Source organism: Nicotiana tomentosiformis, chromosome 2 (genome assembly GCF_000390325.3).
Source record: "Nicotiana tomentosiformis chromosome 2, ASM39032v3, whole genome shotgun sequence".
Lineage (NCBI taxonomy): Eukaryota > Viridiplantae > Streptophyta > Magnoliopsida > Solanales > Solanaceae > Nicotiana > Nicotiana tomentosiformis.
This window is the reverse complement of record NC_090813.1, coordinates 144894494-144895659: the sequence shown is the minus strand read 5'-3', so window position 1 is coordinate 144895659 and position 1166 is coordinate 144894494. Positions and strand designations below refer to the sequence as shown.

Below are 1166 nucleotides of genomic sequence, written 5' to 3'. Positions count from 1 at the left end.
GCAGCTAGGGCAGCACCTGCAGATCCACTAGTTACTCCAGCTCAGGAGAAGGTTCCAGATATGGCTGAGCCAGTAGGGCCAGCTTAGGCACCAGTTGTGCCCATTGTGATTCCAGGCCTTTAGGAGGCTTTGGCCCAGATATTGACCATTTCACTGGCCTTGCTCAGGTAGTTTCAGCTCAGGAAGCACCAACCACTTCTCAAGATGGGGGAGGTACTCATCCCTCGCTGTCCGTACTCTAGAGAAGGTAATGCAAGGACTTCAGACACTAGAGGTACTACCATCCCAGCTAGTTGCAGCTGCTCAGGCCCTGGTGGTCCCTGTTATGACTGATGATGAGCAAAGCAGACTTGAGAGATTTGTGCGGCTTCGGCCTCCATCATTTAGCGGTGCTGAGTCGGAGGATGCCCAGGGCTTCTTGGACAAGTGCCAGTGGATTCTTCATACAGTAGGTATTCTAGAGACTAGTGGGGTCTCGTTCACTACTTTTCATATTTTTGGGGTTGCCTTCAGATGGTGGGAGGCTTATGAGAGGCGCAGGCCGGTCGATGCAGCATCACTTACATGGCAGGAGTTCTCTGTCTTCTTCTTGGAGAAGTTCATGCTGCAGTCTCATAGGGAGGAGCTGCGCAGAAAACTCGAGCAGTTTCAGCAGGATGGCATGTCTGTGACCCAGTACAAGATGAGGTTTTCTGAGTTAGCTCGCCACGCAGTTTGGTTGGTTCCCACTAATAGGGAGAGGATCATGAGGTTCATTGATGGCCTCACGTATTAGCTGCGGTTCCTATAGGCCCGCTCAGATGACTCGTCCAGCTCATCGTGGTGCATCAGCTAGCCACGGTTCTTATAGTGCTCACTCAGGACAGTCTTCATTCAGTGCACTACCAGCGTAGAGATCTCACCATGCCTCGTCCGCTCAGGTTTCTATAGGTAGTTCCTCGGGTTATCAAGAGTAGCAGTTCCGTCAGAGGTGGGGTTGTTTCGAGTGTGAAGACTTTGGTCATATCAAGAGAGACTGCCCTAGGTTATTAAGTGGGGATCCATAGCAATGTTCTCGGCCGATGGTATCAGCACCAGCAGATACACCACCCACTCAGCCAACTCGGGGTACTGCCTAGCCAGCTAAAGGTCGCCCTAGAGGGGGAGGCCGATTGGGGGATAGTCAG

General features: G+C 52.2%; 1 protein-coding gene across 1 annotated transcript; it reads left to right on the top strand.

Moving 5' to 3' along the window:
- Positions 1–250: 250 nt before the first annotated feature.
- Positions 251–775, top strand: LOC138905789 (uncharacterized). Its single transcript, XM_070194307.1, has one exon. It carries the CDS (start codon positions 251–253, stop codon positions 773–775), a length of 525 nt encoding a protein of 174 aa, XP_070050408.1.
- The last annotated feature ends 391 nt before the right edge of the window (positions 776–1166 follow it).